This window comes from Aplysia californica, unplaced genomic scaffold, assembly GCF_000002075.1.
Source record: "Aplysia californica isolate F4 #8 unplaced genomic scaffold, AplCal3.0 scaffold00094, whole genome shotgun sequence".
In the NCBI taxonomy this organism is placed as follows: Eukaryota; Metazoa; Mollusca; class Gastropoda; order Aplysiida; family Aplysiidae; genus Aplysia; species Aplysia californica.
In genome coordinates, this window is record NW_004797364.1 from 404,561 (window position 1) to 422,948 (window position 18,388).

At 37.8% G+C, this 18,388-nt stretch overlaps 1 protein-coding gene across 1 annotated transcript in view; it reads left to right on the top strand.

The window, feature by feature from the left end:
- Positions 1-17,993, top strand: part of LOC101846726 (A disintegrin and metalloproteinase with thrombospondin motifs 9) — a gene marked incomplete in the record, with an annotated part of 163,321 nt that extends 145,328 nt beyond the window's left edge. Inside the window, 12 exon segments of the mRNA XM_013080651.2 lie at positions 425-661; positions 1,393-1,557; positions 2,188-2,361; positions 3,252-3,422; positions 7,523-7,714; positions 8,419-8,554; positions 9,126-9,217; positions 9,828-9,922; positions 10,630-10,772; positions 11,341-11,432; positions 12,333-12,437; positions 13,942-17,993. Coding sequence (XP_012936105.1) covers positions 425-661; positions 1,393-1,557; positions 2,188-2,361; positions 3,252-3,422; positions 7,523-7,714; positions 8,419-8,554; positions 9,126-9,217; positions 9,828-9,922; positions 10,630-10,772; positions 11,341-11,432; positions 12,333-12,437; positions 13,942-14,034 — 1,695 coding nt within the window.
- Positions 17,994-18,388: the final 395 nt, after the last annotated feature.

Here is an 18,388-nt window from a genome sequence, read left to right on the forward strand (position 1 = left end):
TGTCAATAGATAAAATTTACATTTTGTGCGCTTGTTGATTTAGGGATTTTTCTTTATGGTTGTCCTCATGGTTTTTTTTTAAAGGTTTAATGCCCTTTTCAATTGTATCCAGCAATTTAAGACCAGGAGGAGAGACCCTAAATTTGATGCCCATCTCCGAAAAGACCAAGCCAGGTGGGCAGATAGCCTTGAAGATTTCCGATCAGGCCAAGTAAAAAAATGTTTGATAGAAGAATGGAATCAGGGTCCTTTGTACTGTAGAGTAATACTGATAAAGGGAATAATATGCCCATAAAGACTGTGGCTTTGATAAGGCTTGTTCAAGGGTAGTGTATGTATATAACTTCATAATTTAATTGATATTAGTATTAATAGCACGAAACTTAAAAAGTAAAACATGTTTTATGTTCCATTCCTAAATCAGTGCACTGCTAAGGATTGCGGCATGGATGGAGTTCAAACACGGGTAGTGGCTTGTCGTCTGTCCACGGGTGAAGTCCTGGCTAACTCTAACTGTGACAGCCGTGACAGACCCTCAGACACACAGCAATGCAAAGGAAAATGTGGTGGAAAAGGAGGGACTGAGGTGAGGGCAGAGGCCAAAACAACAGCAAGAGGAGTCACAAACCGCAGCACATGGCACAGGGGACAATGGTCAACGGTAAGAATGTTTTCATGTAGCGCTGTTCAAAGATATAAAACTGTAGTAATATAACATAAATCTTACTAACTCTCTTTAATTTTTTTCAGTGTAGTATTAGTTTCATGCTGTAGATATTTTTGTTTGCGTTTTTTTATGTACCTTGAGTTTTCTTGATAAAGATTTTTTGCCTATCAATTACCCAGTTTATAGATTTTATCTGTTTTTTAAAATGATGTTGTGATAATCATAAGCTTATCTTATGTAAGCTAAAGAAACTGTTTATTGTTAAGAATGTAGATTTATAAGATGATACTGGCTTATAAATGTTGCCTGTTTTGTAAGAATGACAGAGTTTGTTGTTTTATTTTCATATCTGTAATTTTAGTCTAGTTAGATTATATTTATTAAGATAAAAAAGTTTGGTTAGATTTTGTCTGGTGGACATTTCTTGTCTGTCTCCAGTATGATTATATGAAACGTGTATACATGCTCAGATAACGAAAAGAAATGAATAATACGGTTGTTTTCCGTGAATATATCTCTGTCTCCATAGAAAAAACTTATGGTAATTTTTGTTATATCTCACAAGTTAACAATTAGGATTATCACCCTTATTTGATAAATGTGTTTGTGATTTTTTACTTTATATTACTTATGTGGTTAGGAGAAACGTAAGAATGACCCCAACTAGCATACTGTCTATCTCAAGACTGTTGCACTATGCTTTAAACATTTGTGGCCTCCTCCAGTGCTCGGTGACCTGTGGTCAAGGTGTCCGCAGTCGTGTTGTGACCTGTGTGGATGATGCTGGCGTGGAAGTTGGCTATGAACATTGCAAGAAGAAAAAGCCCCGCAACATGAAACGCTGTTCTAAAGGTCCTTGCCCTAAGTGGTACCCAGGAAAGTGGAGCCGGGTAAGATATCAATGCTTGAATGTTTAGAATGAAATTAAAATGACAGTTTATTGTCGTTTTCTCCCTTCTGATCAAAGACTCCAACGCTTTTGTGAGAATTACCGTTACTGGCATGTTGACTTAATCTCATTTTCTGGTGGACGTACTTGACTGCAGGCTGTGATGTTCTTTCTATAGTTGTTCCCAGTATTGTTACATTTCTGCTTAATAATGGCTCATTTAAATAATTTATTCTCGACTATTGATTAAGGATTGGCATGGTCAGTAACAAAAGATTTGTAGAATAACCTACAACTGATATATTTTAGCAAATAACTCAATGTGATCATTAATGCTAGCTCTCTCTTATCCCACTAGTTTCAACAAACATTCTATTTCTGTTTCATTGGTTTGTTTTTAACAGTACGAAAGAATTTTCTAAACAGTCTCAACATAGTCACTAACATGTTCAGTACACAAAAACCAGTGATCAAAAGTACAGTATAGTGCCTTGACAAACATTTCTCTGGGAATACTTGATATGACACCTTGTATTCTGTCCCTGAGTTCATCAATGTCTTTAACTTTTTGCTTCCACACCAGTGTTAACATAATTTTAAGTCACCTTGTATAATATATTTGTTGTTGCAGTGTTCTGTGACGTGCGGTGAGGGTGAACGCATGAGGCAGGTCCAGTGCCGCGACAAACGACACAAGCTGGTGGATCCGGGCATGTGTGCTCACCACACCAAGCCACAGATGGTCACACAGTGCAGCAGGAAGGAGTGCTCTCTGTATTCCTGGAAGATTGGCACTTGGTCAGAGGTATGTATATGCAGTGCTTGTGGTGTGTCATGGTCAAGGTCTTTGCCATGCACACAAAATGAATTGATCTCTATTGCCACGAAGGAAAGGCTCTCCATAGAGTGTCTCTGTCTTTCTGTTGGTATGTTTTCCACACAACTTGGATAGTTATGATAGACAGGGTGGATGTTTTCTGTCTCCTGAACTATCTAAATTGTGTCTTTGGAAGTGTGAAACATTTGTGACAGATTAGAAAAGCAAGAATTTGTTGCAGAAGGAGTTCATTTTTCCAGATTCACATAGCTCGAGAGTATGAGAGATTTAGAACTTTGTGTTCTATGCCCAGCCTCTTTGTCCTGCTTACTGTATATTATATCGATTGCTGTGTTACAAATGCTTGTTAATTAGAATGGTAAGTTTTTGATACACCTCAATCTTGGTCATGGCCTTAGAGACTATTATAGCTGTTCAACATCATCAAATTAAAGTGGGTGGTTGGCGGGTGCTCTGGTGTGGTTTGTTCCTTCTTTCCTCTAAACAGCTATCGTCCTTATCTCTCCTCCTTCTTTTTTACGTTTGTTGTTACTCTCTTGTAACACCTCTAATCTTCTGCACTTATATGACCTTATTGTGTCGCAAGTGCCGTAAAACTCTTTACTAAAACTAAACTCAAATTTAAAATATAAGGAAGAAGGAGGAGCCCGCTCAAACTGTGGAGAAATATTCAGGAGTAAAAGATATGTTCATATGGAGCCTGTAAAGTGTCTGCTTGAGTGGGAATAGCAAAGAAAGAGATGTTTGGTGAAGTAAGAGAAAGCAAAACCCGAAAAACCAAGGAAGCAAAACTCACCATGTTGAGATTTCAGTCTTTTCATGACAACTCATAATATGTATCTTCTTTCTTTCTTCAGTGCTCTCGCACCTGTGGATTTGGGCGCAAGCATCGGTCAGTGACGTGTGTGGACACTGCTGGCAGCCGTGTGTCCTCACACCTATGCGACACTGACCGCAAGCCAAAGGTGAAGCGGCGGTGCAGCGAGTTCCCGTGTCCTTCCATCTGGAACACCGGAGCGTGGAGTGAGGTCAGTAGGCACTACTTTGACCATTCCCGCTACCGTCAAACTTAACAGATGCAACAGATTTTAAAAGTTTAGTTGCTATCACTGTTGACCGTCTGTGATGGGCCGTGTGCAATAGGAGTATTGGAGGGTCTGAGGTTCCTGCTGTGATCTAAGTTTTGTCTTGCAATTGGTCAAAATGAGGAAGATGCTGAGAAAGAAATTGAGGTCAGAGTGTTCAGTACTGAAATCTCGCTGCTGATCTATATTATTAAATGTGTCAATCATAATTGGCTTTTTTCACAACTTTCTGTGAAAGTGAAGGAAATTTCTGCATCAGCTCTTCATAGACTACCTATTTTGGAGTCTTTTACATCTTGTAGCCCAACTTCATTTTGACTGGTTGCTAATAGAATCTAATTACAGCAGAAGTTGTTGTTCAAGATAGCCACCCTGGGTCGAGGAGAAAAGCAGTTGCCTTAGACAGGTGGACTTTGTGGACAGTTTCATTACAATATAAAGAATGCATGGGGGGAGTAGGAAGTGTTTGTTTGTATAGATGATTGTCTTGGACAGGTGGTTGCTATAGCATGTCTGACTGTATGTAATTTATCATGGAAAGGCTGACACTGGCAGGTTCCACCAAGAATAGTAGAAAGACAAATAAAAGCAAAAAATGATGCTAACAAAAAATGCAAAGAGTGGGAAGGTGAAAGTTTATACACAAGCTAAGCAGAGTTTTATTGAGATCTTTTATAAAGAACTTATTTCTCTTACAGTTTAATGCCCGCTCATATGACCTTATGCAGTTGCAAGTGTCGTAAAACTCTTTCCAATACATTAGAGTTTAAGAGCACATTCTGTAGACAGCTTATCCAGCTTTTCCAGGACCTAGTTTTCCACTATTTACTAAATGATTCCCCGTGAGAGGCTGTCTAGTAAGCACGATCTTTGTTATAAATACCAAACTTTACATGTTGTGGTTGGGCCTAGATCTCATGTTTACTTGTTCGTAGTGTTCTCTCAACTGCTATAAGGGAAGCTCCTCCCTCTTACTGCTTCATTCCTCACTATAGAGGGTTGTTGGTTGTAGGTTCTTCTTCCAAAAGTGCTTCTAATTTAAAGTGATCTAATTTTTTACCAGAACAATATTTTACCAGCTTTTCAGGCAGCCTTGATAGCCATTTGCTGTTGTTGAAAGTACTTGTTATTATTGATACTTACATCAAGGTTGTGTCACTTTAGGATAGAGATTATTTTATTGACTTGGAGTCATGTAGTCAGTCTGGTCAAGTCTACTATTCTTTGATGCAGTTGTGTCAAAAACAGGCACAGGGTGCATTTGGAGCCTTTGATTATGAGGGTTTTTTGTCCTTAGTTGAATTTCTTATGGGAATATGTGAACAGAAAAAAAATGTTCTTTTGCCATGTTGCCACAAACCCAGTTTTGAACCTGGTACTTTGACTAGAGCTATAAGAGAAATAACATGATGTACCAAGTACCCGAGTTATGGTAGAAGGCTAAACAACTACCATATTACTTTAGCTGAAAGTTCTGCAGGCTTATATACTGAGACACACGGCAAAGACACATTCTTTAACTACAGATACAAAAAAACAACTATGGACATATGTGTAGCTTTAACAGTAAAAACAAAATGCTTGAATACATTCTAAATAAGAATAGTCATCTTTTTTAGACAATGACTTCCACATCTTGTTGGCACTTGTGCTTTATTTTGTTTACTTATCTTGTTTGTTATACCAAAGATATGTGTTACTTTTGTTGTTTTAGAGTCCGTATCTGTAGATTTTGTTTTTGGTTTCAGTTTTGTCTACTCTGTTTTAAGGAATTCTGCCTATTTCTAATTTTAAATCTTTCTTTATGGCCTGGAGATCTTTAATGTCATGTGTTTCCAGTGCTATTTGTAGCTTGTTAATTTATAGAAGTTTAATATTCCAGACTAGTGCTGTAAAAGTGTATTGTGCGATACAGTTGTTATTTTCTTTGGTTTTCATTTCTTTATGAAGAAAACACCAGAGTATTTTGTGTTGTTGTTATGTATTCAATGGATATATCTGATGTCAATTTACAATAAACTTTAAGTTCTTCTCAGTTTTGTATATTTTGTTTTTGTATGAATGATTGTGTCCTGTATGTATGATAGCATGCACTACTACAGGGGATGGAAATGATAGAATGATGGTATTGGAATGGGATTAGGGAAGGAGAGAGGGAGAATGATAATGGAGAGGCGGAAAAGGGAAAGAAAAAGAGAGGGAGAGTGAGAGAGAGACGTATATATTGAGAAAACAGGGAGAGAGATGTAGGCTGATGCATTATGTTTTTAGCACTGACTTGATGTATGTTTCTTCTCCTCTGCTGGCAATAAACAATCTCGTTTTTTATTCCTGTAATTCAAATTCACTTTTAAAAAAATATTTGTACCCTGTGAAGGGAGAACTGTAGGAAAGTGACCCTGTACAGATATTTGGTTTTCTTCTTTTCTCTGTATACGGCCCACTACGAAAATTGAAGAGAACCCAGTAATGTCTTTCTTTCGTATCTGAAATTCTATTTCAACAGTAATATAGAAAGACAGCTATAGGCTCCCTTCTTTCCACTCAAAATGCGAAAAGAATGAAATGAAGCAGAAACCCTCCTTTTCCTTTATACAGTTTTGATACACTTTAATACAATGAATTCCGCTTAAGCCAAATTCTGAGGGACAGCCGGGTTTTCTTTGGTTTCGTCAGGTTTTAGGTTTAAAGAGGTTGCTGAAACAGAAGAAAAAGAAATTGGACATTTTATTTTCTCTCAGTTACTTCTGTTTTTGGATTAACGGTCTTTAGTTTAAGCGGATTTCATTGTATATGTAGATCTGGAGTGTTTATTTCTCCCAAAGTTGTTCAGAGGATGGACGATTTTTCCAAAATTACAAGAGTACCAGATTTGGGGCACATTTTGGATGTCTGTCTGATCTCAGTATTGCAAACCTTTTGCAAGATCTGACTTTTATCCTTTGTGTACAAAAATAAAATTGCGGAAGAGAGAATGAGAGAGGGTATAATTCACCAAAAACGTAGTTTCAGTGAAAAATTAGATGTGCTTGGTTTTTGTACAGATGATGCATATCATTATCATTATAGTGACATTTTGTGATTTGCTATAAGAAATTATTGTCCTGTGCAAATGTGTCAGTTCTCTCTCTATATCCTTCTATAGCAGTGAACTTTGAATTATCTTCACCGTAAACTGAAGTGAAGTTAATAGTTTTTCATTTTATGGCAGTACTTGGACACAACATTTAAGAAAATGGCTGGCTTTTCAAAATGGACAAAAAAATTATTAGATTTTGCTGTGCCTTACACATTTTGGTATCATTTATGAATTGACTCTTCCCTTTTATTTACTTCCATCATGTGTCACTTTAAGACTTGTGAAATTGGAGGGGGCCAAAAAGACACTGAGAATTTTACTTCTCATTGGAGCAGCGTACAGAAATGATCCGTAGACTGTCTTCCTCATTGTTTTAAAATGATATAAGATAAGAAAATGTTTTTATTCCTTTGTTTGCACCTGGTTCATTGCCTGCCTGTTCCACTCTTTCTTGCTGAAGGGGAGTGGATCTAATTAAAAGGAGATGGAGATTGAGACTGAAATGAAGATTTTTGAACATCTCTGCACCTCAAGTAGGCCGACTATCAGTGGAATTTCGGCTGCTACAGAAAAAAAAGCTGAAATTTTATACTTTTGACTTACAAAAAGAAACTAAGCTTAACAAATTTTTTAATACACTTGTGCTCTTTTTGTTCAACAATTGATGAAAAAAAAAAAGTGATATATGAATGATGAAATAGGTTTTGCCAAATTTTTCGAAACAAGTTGACTTAAAACAACTGGAATAACCTAAAGTAATTTTGAAGATGATTTTCAGGATGAATAATGAATCACATCGAAAAGATTGTGAGGTCTCTGAGAATGTCTTTGTAGACATCAGTTTCAAGTACAGTTCCGAGTGACAACTTTTTTTTGGGGTAGCCTACTTTTCAAGAGTTTGAAGCGCTTAGATGCTAGTGATACCCTCTTATATATCATGGTATCTCTCAAATTTCTTCCGTAGTGTTCTGCCTCCTGTGGTGAAGGTCGGCAGACAAGGACTGTGGTGTGCCAGGCTGTGACGAAGGAAGGTTGGATCCTGCCTGGAGAGGTGCACTATGGGTGCCGGCCAGAGGAGAGACCTCGGCACACCCGCTACTGCAACTACGGGGACTGTGGTGCTCGCAACCACTGGACTGTTGGGCCATGGGGCGAGGTCAGCTTATCTATTCATTCATTCATTCATTCATTCATTCATTCATTCATTCATTCATTCATTCATTCATTCATTTGTTCATTCATTCGTTCTTTCATTCATTCATTCATTTGTAGGCGTTTCACTTTCTGTTAACAGTTTTTTCTCTCCTGAAAATGCCTGTTAAAATTGAATTGTTTAGGAGTTTATGTTTATTCCAGCACCTTAGTTTTAAACTGTTAAGATGTGCAAAAAATTCATGAAATGGGTTTGGCTTTTACCATAAGGAAACAAGATAACAGCCACATTTTATAATCATAAGAGGTTGGACCACAGTTATTGATTTAAAGATTCTGAAACAGTTTATTCTGCTGCAGCTGTTGCTGCTGTCTGTTGCTTCTGTTGTACATGATGTTACTATTGCTGTTGATCATTTTGAGATTGTTCAGTTTTAGTCCAATTTCTCACTTTGTGTGTCTAGGAGAAAAAGATCTATCTTGCTTGAACCAAATATAAAAAGATAAACAGTATTAGATATGACATAAGTTTCATTTTACACCACGGAACAAATGACATAATATAACATACATGTATGACATGTATGACAATTTTTGATATGCAGTATACTGTATAGGTTTGACTGGCTTTGTTTTTGTCCTTGAGACCCACAAATCTCAGAAAGAGGTTCTATGGGTGGTTAACAAATGATTCCTGTGTTGTTTCAGTGCTCTGTCCCGTGTGGTCATGGCAAGCAGCGACGTCAGGTGATCTGTGTTGACAAGAATGGAGAGAGGACTAAGCGAAGATTTTGTTTCCCCCTGTATCGGCCGATCACAAGAAGGCCTTGCTATAATGGACACTGTAAGTCGACAGCTTTTTTTTTTCTTTGTTGTTTTTGTATTAACTTAAAAAGACATATTAAAATAGAATGTAAGTGTTTTTTACACCCCCATCAAAACATTTTTATTACTCAATCCCAATTTTAACTCCTGGGACACGTTTCATGCTGACTTTGTTTGGTATCATTATGTCATGCTTTCACATTTCTGAAATCTGACCTTTTCTTTTGTTTTTTAAGCTTCATCCCATATTGTCAATACTGTAAATATCCTGGTTATGTACCGTGAAACTGAGATACAATATATTCAGACTCGAAGAAAACTTGGACTCTTCGAAAGGAGAAAGATTCTTCTTTTTTTAAATCAATCAAAATCAACAAAATTACTCGCACTCACTGAACACAGAAATGACCAAACTCTGAATCAAACGAAGTGGCTTGCAGGGTGAACAGTCCCTGCTAATATGGCTTGGAGTATTCTTCTCCTGCAAAGAAGTTTATCTGCTCTATTCCAAGGGACTTTTGTTAATGAGAATTAGTTTAAGGTAGAGGGAGCCAATTCCGTAACTAATTTGTGCTGATGTGTATTGTCAGGTTATGCAAAGTCCTGCCAGGAGTTCAAAGAGATGACTACAATCCGCCGTGATGGAGATTATCAGCTCAAAGTTGGCAATCAGCTGGTCAAGGTTAGTACAAGTCTTTTCTATAAGATTTTCTCATTCAACTTAAAAAAAAAAAATTGCAAACTCTTCATACTATGGGAGAAATCTTTTATAGAGAATTGTCAGTTTGAAGTTTATTCACACCTCTCCTCAAAGAGTTTATATATTCAGTTCAGTCTAATTAGCTTAAATCTTTAGTATGAAGCAATACTTAATTGTTGTGTTTTTGGGGTGACTAATGATCCAATCATGCATCTGTACCTTAAGCCTTTCATATACAGCACACTTTCAAGACCAGAGGCTTGATCTTTTCATGGCCACCCAATCAGCTGGTGACAACTGGAAGGAGGTTTAAAGGTGACCTCCCAGTCACCAGAAGAGGATTGCGAAGTGAACTCACTTTCACCTGATTTGTGCCCCACAAGCAACATTGGCCTACACACAAAATTTAAATAGCTTCTCCTCAAGAATTGCTTCCTTGGAATCTCTGGCAAAGACAAGAAAGATCAGAAAAGAGTAAAGCAAAAATGTGTTTTGAATACGGAAAGACTCATTATAGTGTTCATGCTTTGTATCTATTGTGTGCTTATAGGTGAGAATTGCTTTTAATTATGTTATGTCATACTTGTTTCAGATTTACTGTAAAGACATGCGGAGCAAGCGCCCCAAAGAATACATATCATTGACTCAGGGACCTGGGGAAAACTTCTCAGAGACATTTGACAAGCGGTAATGAAGGAATGCCTTCTAAAATGCTTTGACCAAGGCATGATAATTATTGGGAGAATGAAGTCTACACATATACATTTTGTTTCCCTGCCATAAAATTCATGATTGTTATAACTTCCTTCTCAACCAAACCTCCTCTGTCTTAGTGGCTATGTGCTGTGGAGCAGGCAGTACATTCATGTGCATATATGTTCAGAGTGTATGTATTCTTTTTGGAAATTTAGTTTCGAGGTGTTTTTGGATTGATGTCCTAATTTTTTGTTGGGACTGCGTAGTCTAAGGATTTTTTAAACACTTGAAGAAAGGCTTTTTAAAATGTGTTTATTAATATTAAGCAGTTTTGCATATGGTCTCATATTCATATTTTTAAATAATAGACTTGGATTAAATTATAAAAGATGATGCTAGTTGTGTGGATTATTGTTATAGCAAAGGTTTGGCTGTGGGAGCATTTTTTTTGTCTTTGAATTGTCGAATGTTAGTGTGTGTCTGATCCCTGTGATTATACTCATGATTCTACATGTAACTGTCTGAGTTGTGTAGTAAGAAACTGCTATTCAGTATTCATTGATTGTCATGCAAAGTAAGTCATGTTGCTCTCTTTTTCACATATGGGTAAAGAACAGCTATAAAAAAAGTGAATTAAATTTTTTTTGGTATCAAGTTTTTCTGATTATTTTAAAAAATTTCATGTGTTTTTGTCTCAGACTGCGTCGTCCAGGCACCTGCCCCAATGGTGGGGCCCGTCCCCCTCAGGAGTGTTCTGCGTGCCGACGGAAGAGTTATGAGCAAGCTGGGATCGCCACCTTCTCTAAAGTCAGGATTGATCTGGAGACACTCACCATTGACAGTACGGCTCTTGTGCTTTAGGACATCATTCTTAGCAATATCTTGTTTTGTTTGTTCTGTTTTTTCTCTGTTATAATGCAAATAATTTTGTCAGTTGTAATTGTAAAAGTTTTATGTCCCCATCGACAATATTAAGATCATTTAGGAGACCTGCTGATTTGACTCTGCCTGTCAGGGCCAACCCGTGCTGAAAGGGATGTAGTGTCCCTGCAGAGATATTCAGTAAAAATTCTCCTCACACGGAAATCGAATTCATGTCTCTTGTGTGCAGTGTTGGTATTGAATTTGTTATGGAGAAATATTTGGACAGAGGCACAGAAGCAGAAAAGGTGTGAAAGATTATTATGAAGTTTCATAAAAACACATGTCAAACATCTTTCTTAACCCCATCCACGCACCCTTGAAGTCTCCTTTTAAAAATTTGTCAAAGATATGGATATTGCTTGCTTCTACTACACCTATTTTTTTGGCATCGTCCCGTGAGAGTTTACTTGATTTTGAGACTCAAAATGATAATAATAAGTCAGGTTTGACATGATTATGCTCACATGTCATGCTCGTATTCTCAGCTTCCGATGGAGAGTTCAGCGACATCCGTAGAGGGAAGTTTGTCCAGTTTGGCACAGGTGGAGATTGTTACAGCTCAAGTAACTGCCCTCAGGTAAATAAGCAGTGTAGCTTAGCTTTTACAAAATACATTTTGTTTCAGTCATTTTTCTTTAGTGTTGGTGGATAACTTTCTTTAGTGAAACTACAAACCATGAAGTAAGTCTTTGAATCCAACCCTGATAATTTCAGTTTTCTTCTAGTCCGGCTGTGTTTGAACCCTAATTGCATCGATGCAGGATTCTGGAGAGGATCATGATGTCAAACAGGTTGAGTGGGACAGGCACCCCAGTTGACAGAGATACTCATTATGCAGTTGCGAGCACCGTGAAATACTCAATAAAAGTTTTCCCCTCTGAAGAATTAAACTCACTCACATCTTCTGTGTGCAGCAATATAGAGCTTAAGATTTGCACCACAGATGCTCATGACATATGACTGTTGACTGGAAAAGTTGAAAATCTTATGCCAGACATTGGCTTCCCTTCTACACACACTTCCAACACTTTGACTTCTTTTCTATACACACATCCAACACTTTTACCTCCCTTCTACACACACACACCCACTGTAGGTGCACTGTTAGCTCAGTTGGTATCATACTACTGGACAACAGAGCAGATGGCTCTGGTTCTAATCCCTTAAGGGGTGTTTCGAACGGGGGTTGTTTGGGGGATTTTTTGAGGCTCACCACCCATTTTGCTCGGTGCTATCAGATATGAATGATAAGTTCAAAGGTCTTGCCTTTTAAACAAAACCTTACAATACAATGTTGAAAGGTGTGTTAAACCTATACAATTTCACAAATTTGGCACAGTTTGCTTTGATTTTCTGTCTACACCATACATCCATTCATCCAATATTCCTCTTAATTTACAAATGTTTCCACTTCCATTGATTTGACCTCTCTTCTTCACACATAGTGTAATGTCTTGATTCTTGCCATTGTTTTCAGGGTCGCTTCAGCATTAGCCTTGTAGACACTGGCTTCATTGTGTCGGTGAACACAACCTGGAGTCTACATGGAAATCGCGCCTCGCAGAGGATATGGAGGCTCAGGGTGAGTGACCTTGTGATGGAATGACCTGTCTGTAGCTTTTGAGGGTGATTGTCATTGATTGATGCTCTTGTGTGGTCTGTTACCTCCACTGCTTTTCGATAATACTGTTGCCATGAACTATATTAGAGACGTTGGTAGTTTACTGGAGTTTGAATTTGTGAGTTGGAGCGGCAGGCCTGACGTTGTGTCCTTGGGAAACACATTTCACACTTATTTTCCTCACTTCTCCCTGGTGGAAATGGGTATTCGTCCATAGACAGTGAAAGATCTTGTCAGTATGTGAGTGTTTTAGTGCCCATAAAATGGTAGCTTGCACTATATGCTTCACAGTAAGTTGAGATTGTTTTAGAATGTAATCAGGTGTGCTGGGGTAATAGTATAGATTGTAAAGCGCAAAGAGCTTGCTGTTGAGCGGGAATTTGCACTATACAACTTCTATCTATTATTATAACTGGCAAAATGTGGCCTCTACTGTGCTGGCTTGCAGCATTCTACAGAACTCATTGCCAGCTCTTTGCTGTTATTTAAGTGAGTGAAAATGTGTGCTCACATTGCTGTTTTTACCTATGTATCAGAAAGAGAAGGGAAGAGAGGGTAGGAGGTAGAACGAATAGAGAAAGGAGAAAAGGGAAAGAAAGAGAGAGATTGGGAAGAAAGGAGAGCAGCAACCCATTACAAGCTACTGAAAGTAAGTAAGCTAAAAATTGATAAGACTGAAATGTCAAAAAATGAGAGGGCCCAGGTACTGCAGCTGTGACTGACTCGTCATTCCTGTATTGGCACAAGCAGCCACAGCAGATGCTTGGCCCGACTAGACATCAAGGGCAAAATTCCACAGACCTTGGGGATTGAATACTGTCAGTAATGTGGATGACCATGATGCAAATCATCAAGCAGCCATTCTTGAATTTAGGTTTTGTGAGGAGTTTTTCAATGCTTTGCACTCCCTCGGTTTGGTTCTATCAGAGGTAGACAGCAGCCCTGAGTCTGGGAATGAGCCTCTAATACCATAAAAGATCGCTGTGTATGGCCGAAATCACTGCATGCATGGTTGAGATTTCATGTACCGTGTGCAGGTTCATAAATTTAGAATACAGCAATTATTTTTCCATCACCAAGGGTTGAGCTGATTAGTGATTTCCAAGCGACTTCAGATTCATTATCAGTGTCAAATTTACTGTGAATTTGATACCAAGAAGCTTGCTGAAATTGATGTTAAATAAAAATCATGCATAAAAAAACTTAAACGTCTTGTGCTGACTGGTTAAAGTAAGCAAACAAAATGACAATATCCCCTGGCGGACTCGTGAAGTGTGGTTAAAAAAATAATCCTGTGTCGAGGCTCGACGCAAAAAGTGTTGACTTGATGGCATCCATTGGCTTGTCCAGGGCCTGTTTTACAAAGTTAAACATAATGTTCAGTGGTCCTGCCTCTTAAAGAACCCAACAGCGGTTATGTTGGTGTGTTTGAACCTATGTTCCTTTGTTTTTTCCCCCTCTACAGGATGGGCAGATAATCCGCGGAGTTTGCGGTGGCTATTGCGGTGTCTGCTCCCCTGATCCCAAGGTTGGCCTCAAGCTGGAGCTGTTGAGATGACCTATGACACCTGACCTCTCCCTGAGTGACCTTTAGTAATCTGAACACAATACAGATTTCAATTTGGATCTTGAATGCTGATATCTTTTTTCTTTTGTTGTTGAAAATCTGTGCACCTTTTTGGAGGTGGTTTGCTTGCTGCTGCTGTGCTGCAAGTTGTAAAATATGTACCAGTATGTCACATAGAGATTTATATGATCTGGTGTTTCCTGTGTTGTGTTATGGTCTCTGTCGCACATTTGTATGAAATCTCAGCGTTTCCTGGTAGTCATTTTGTCTGGGTGTTGATGTGTCGGTGTGTAGGTTGTATTCTAGCCGCAGCAGTAGCCAATCATGTCATGTTTAGAACAGCGTTGCTGGTCCACTCCACCACCCACAGTGTCAAGTACATTATATGTATTTATGCTGTTGGGGGTTGGGGGCAGTTTCAAGTCACCAAACATAGTATGGATGATGACAAGATTATAAGACCACTGTACACTCTTTTTTGTCACCAGTAGAATCTCATGGGAAGTATTGTTTCCTAACATCATTCTTTAAGTCAGACTCTTAACTGTCATAGATGATCGCGTCAGAAACTTAATTGGTCCAGCCTTTTCATGCCTGAAGAGTCAAGAACACTTTGAAAAGAGCCTGACAGACTCGGATATGTACATGTCTGGAATTAATGGAAGTTATTGCGACTACTCGCCCACTCACTCATTGCTTTGTGTTTTTAAATGTACATTTAATTTATTTGTCCTTGAGTAAATTATTTGCAGGTAATTTCTTATGCCAGTCTTTATTTATTTTTGCACATGACAGACCTCGATCGTTGTTCACATGTAGAGTTTGTATGTAAAGTCAAGTCTTGTGAGGCTTCACTGCCTTAGTACAAGGGAGTCCACTCATAATAAATTTGCATATCTCTCCCCCTCCCCCCCCCCTCTACAAATGAAAAAAGAAATTTTCAAATCATCTCAGCTCGTTTAAGTGAAGAATAGCCTTGGACCCAGTTCTATTTTTAATCAAACAAGTTTTTAAAATTGAGACTGTATCATGATTAAATGCAAAAGTTTGGTCAGTGTCAGTTTATTATAGGCAGACTCCTCTGTATTGGCTACTTTTGTTGTATTACAAGCTGTTGTACTGGTTTATGTAACATTAATTTGTATTGTAGCAGTGCATAATTGATCATGTCTGAGTTCAGAAAGCTTTTTCTGAGTCTCACTACGATGTACATAGTCATTACTATCATGAAGATGAGCTGGAGGATGTTTGCGTGTATGTTGGTGGGTGGCTTTTGTCCATGAAACAACAAACCCCTGCTCCAACATGGAGTTGTAATGTTGAGATGATATCGATGGTGTTATTATCCAACAGTGTAATTGGAAGAAACAGGTCAACTCTTTTTGTTTCAAACCCACTCTTGATGTTGTTGTGTAAGTCTTCAAAGTCAAGAGTCTGCATACACTGAAAATTGTAGTATAAAAGTACTGTAGGCAAACTTTTGTAAGTGTAAGAATATGAGTTTAACTCCCCCTATTGACACTAATAGGCTATTTAAGAGGTGGGACTTCTGATTATAACGTCCGTCTCTGATAGGATTGAGTTTAATGGGTTAGAACGTGGAAAATTCCACAATACGACCTGAGTTCCAGAAAACCAAATCTGGGATTTGGACCAGGGCCATCCGCTTCGTAGTCTAGCATGATACGAACTGAGTTGACGGAGCGTCCCAAACTTCTTTATTTTTTCGTATCACTGAAATTGCGAGCCTTTTTTTTTTTTGTACTGATAAATTTTCAAAAGACCAGTTACAGTGTTAGAGCCTAACACCATCGATATGTGTGGGGGCTCACCAGGCATCCCTTTGCTCTGAAAAATAGGAGGAAACTTGCTGTCATTCGTAGTTATTCATTGGCGTATTATGTAATTCATTCTTCATTGCTTGATCTTATTGATGTGATGAGAAGCTTGAAAGTATCAAAGGCCTGTTGTATTGGAGTCTACTTGGAATGAGGTTGAGTATACTTGTGTGTGTGTATGTGAGGACTTGTTGCATACAAAGTGTTCTCGTATATGGGTTGCTGTCGCAAGTAAAATAGAACTACTCCAATACTTTTGTGCACCCTAAAAGAGCAGAGTTCTGCATTTTCTGAAGTGAGCAGTGATGTGTGTGTAAAGGGAGGGTAGGGGTAGGAGGGTTAAATGGAGAGTTCGTGTTTGTCCTTTCTATGTGTTATAGAGAGAAATCCTTATGTGATAACTATATGAAGATTTTTTTCTATGTTTCATATTTTTGTGAAAAGTAAGATCATGAATTTGTTTTTTTTTTATTTGCCGTTTTGACCCCTGGTATTTTTAATAGGGTTAAGAAAAGTCATGATGACTTCTTATGTTTTTCTAAAAAGCACTTTGTACTAGCAACCACTACACGCAACAGATTTTGATTGCACTCTTTATAGCACCTATAACTGAGTGATCTTATGTTTTACTATGGGTATAATGTTATAATTTTCTTATAAGGTATTTATTGAAGGGCTTATTATGTTCCTGTTTCTTCCCACGTTCACAATTATAATTTTTGTAAACAATAATTTTGTTTGACTTTGGAAAGGAATAGGTCCAGTGGAAAGTCGGTATGATACCATGTTTAATCTAGTAATTTCTATCTGTATTTCACAAACGTCACATGGAATGAATGATAGTGTTAGTGTACTTGAGCATGGATGTGTTATCTTGTATGAGAACAAGTTTTATAATGAAAGAATAAGGTATAACAGTGTGTGCTTCCATAAGACTGTCATTAGCCATTATGATATATACCCATATTCGTAACTTAAGATTTTGTATTGGCACTGTTTCTATATTATTTGTTAGAAAAATGAGTTCTTGCCTGTAAATATCTATTTTTTTCATGAATTTTTGGATATTATCTCACACTTGTCAATTTTTACAAAGTAGCTCCACTTGCCACTTGGTCTGTATAATAGTTACTGTTGTTTTTGTCCTTAAGTTGTTTTATATGCCAATGTCTCACATCCTTTTCCTTTTGTCTTTTCTGTTCAGGTTATTATACCATGTATACTAACTTTTTACATTTTGAAAGATAGCCAGGTCATACTGAGCATCGTCTTATACAGCACATTCATAATCCAGGAGGGTAGGAGGATGTGATGTCAGAAAAAAAAAAAAAATTAAACATAGAATAAAGCAAATGGAAAAGCAGTCCACAAAATAAGATGACTGGGTGTAAAGGAAACCAGCTCATCTGCACGGTGAGATGGATGCAGTGCATGATTTTATTTGTTTTGAGTCAAGGAGAAGCATCTGGGCATATATATATAGTCATTTAGTGCAGGTATAAAGCATGGAGAATTCACACAAACAGAAAGATGTTAAAGAAATGTGATGTTCCTGCCTCCCTTTTGCAAGGAGGAATTCGGAAAGAAGTGACTGTGAACAAACAGGGAATGAAAAGGAAAATAGTAGGAAAGTGTGTAGCTTTGAACTGTAAAAAATGCCAGCAGAAAAAGGCGAGAAAAGAAGACTATATCTAGGTCACAAAAAAGAGAGTCCTGAAACTTTTCAGAGCAGCAGCGCAAAATATTAATCTCGATCTCATGTGGAGGAATTTGCAACTTAAAAGTAGTTTTTTGGTTTAAGAGATTGCTACCATGTTACTGATAATTAAAGTCATGTAAACATATCACAATAATCAGATTTTGATTATTTGCGTGGACACAACTCGAGAAAACAATGGTTTAATCTAGGGTGTGAGTGACTTAGTTATCGGAAAGTTCTCACAACTGTTTTTATGAAGTTACCTTTGCCCTGTATAGCGCTGCTGGTAAAAACATTGTGCTGGTCAGATCTAATATTTTTTTGGATGTAAAAAGAGCTATTGCTCTGAGGACAATCTTTTGACTGATCCGCTCAGAAAGGGTTATACTTTAGACTAAAAAAATTGTACTTATGAAATCGATTTCAAATGCGAGCTTCCCTCCTACAAAAAAAAAGATTGTAATTGATGATACTATTATAATAAACTGTTAGTCCCCAATAACACAACTTAAGTCATGTAGGAAAAATCTGCTGAGATCTTCTCTTTCATAGCCACCAGCAGTGACTGGGATAGGAGCATCATACCTGTTGAACCACAGAGATGCGCACTCAGCAAATCATTTACTTGTGAAGAAAGAGCCAGACCATTACATCTCAGATGGCTGTTCCGATGCTCGGGCCAAGCAAGGAAATTACAGTTTAGAATGGGAATTTTATTTCAAAAGATCAAGGGGGTCAGTGGAATTTGCTGCTCTTTCTGCATCATTGCTTTCCATCTTCTCTCTTACCCATACTTCTCTGCAATGCT